Here is a 949-nt window from a genome sequence, read left to right on the forward strand (position 1 = left end):
AAAAAAAAAAAAAAAAAAAAAAGAAAACTCACGAAGTCCGTCAAGAGAATTTAAGTGTGTTGGGGTTTGCGTCATTGTATCAAATATTTTCTCAGTCAACAAAAACAAATGGAAAGCCAAACAATAAATGACAATTCTTTACTACTTACACGATAATTCATTTTTACAGTGAGAGTAGACAAAATTTCATATCGGAAACGAGAAGAATTGCATAAAATGATAATACTTACTGGATAAAGGTAAATTATTGAAATTATTAAAGTCACAACGAAAAAGACAGCGAATATAACGAAGTCGAGCATGGTCGTGGAAAGCCTCCTAGATTTGCATTCATAAATGTTAACAAAATCGGAAGTTGAAATATAAATATAGGAAAGTCTATTTGCTTCTGATTAATATAAAGAAAAAAAATTAGCAGTTTCGTTGCAAATCTTGATTTTACTTCGTTAGTGTTATCAGGTTTTCCCACGAAATTCTGCAACGTATCAATGGGATGCAGCCGCTGCTGCGTGGACAGCAAAATATTTAGCTGCCGGTGAAACCCAAAGAAAAGTTCCTAATTCAGAAAAAGGTTTAAAACACGTACACGCATCATTATTGTTAATTTCTTGTACCGGCAATTTAAATATATAAAAGTAAATATTAACTGAATAAAGGACTCCCTACAAACGTTGAGCCAGATATTTTAAATAAATTTATTGACAGTCGCTTCCAAGTTTCGCCGGTCGTCGATCTCGTATCACACACACACACACAGCAAAAACTGGTTACACATTAGAATATACAATTAATGCATACGCAATTAAACAAAACTCAATATAGTTGAGTGGAGTGAGATCATTTTTATTCAAAACTTTCTCTCCGCAAATCATGATTCCGAACAGTATGTTGGTACTTTCGTCCGCCTGACTAAAGCGGTAAAATATCTAAATATTTCTTTTCAAAATAC

The 949-nt window shown here is 32.8% G+C and overlaps 1 protein-coding gene across 1 annotated transcript in view; it reads right to left on the reverse strand.

The window, feature by feature from the left end:
- LOC106870675 (cytochrome P450 20A1) overlaps window positions 1-542 on the reverse strand; it is a 33,549-nt gene extending 33,007 nt beyond the window's left edge. The window contains exon 1 of the mRNA XM_014916829.2: window positions 231-542. Within this exon, the coding sequence (XP_014772315.1) occupies window positions 231-302 (72 nt within the window). The 5' untranslated portion in view covers window positions 303-542. The remainder of the gene's footprint in view (window positions 1-230) is intronic.
- Window positions 543-949: the final 407 nt, after the last annotated feature.

Source organism: Octopus bimaculoides, chromosome 1 (assembly GCF_001194135.2).
Source record: "Octopus bimaculoides isolate UCB-OBI-ISO-001 chromosome 1, ASM119413v2, whole genome shotgun sequence".
NCBI lineage: Eukaryota > Metazoa > Mollusca > Cephalopoda > Octopoda > Octopodidae > Octopus > Octopus bimaculoides.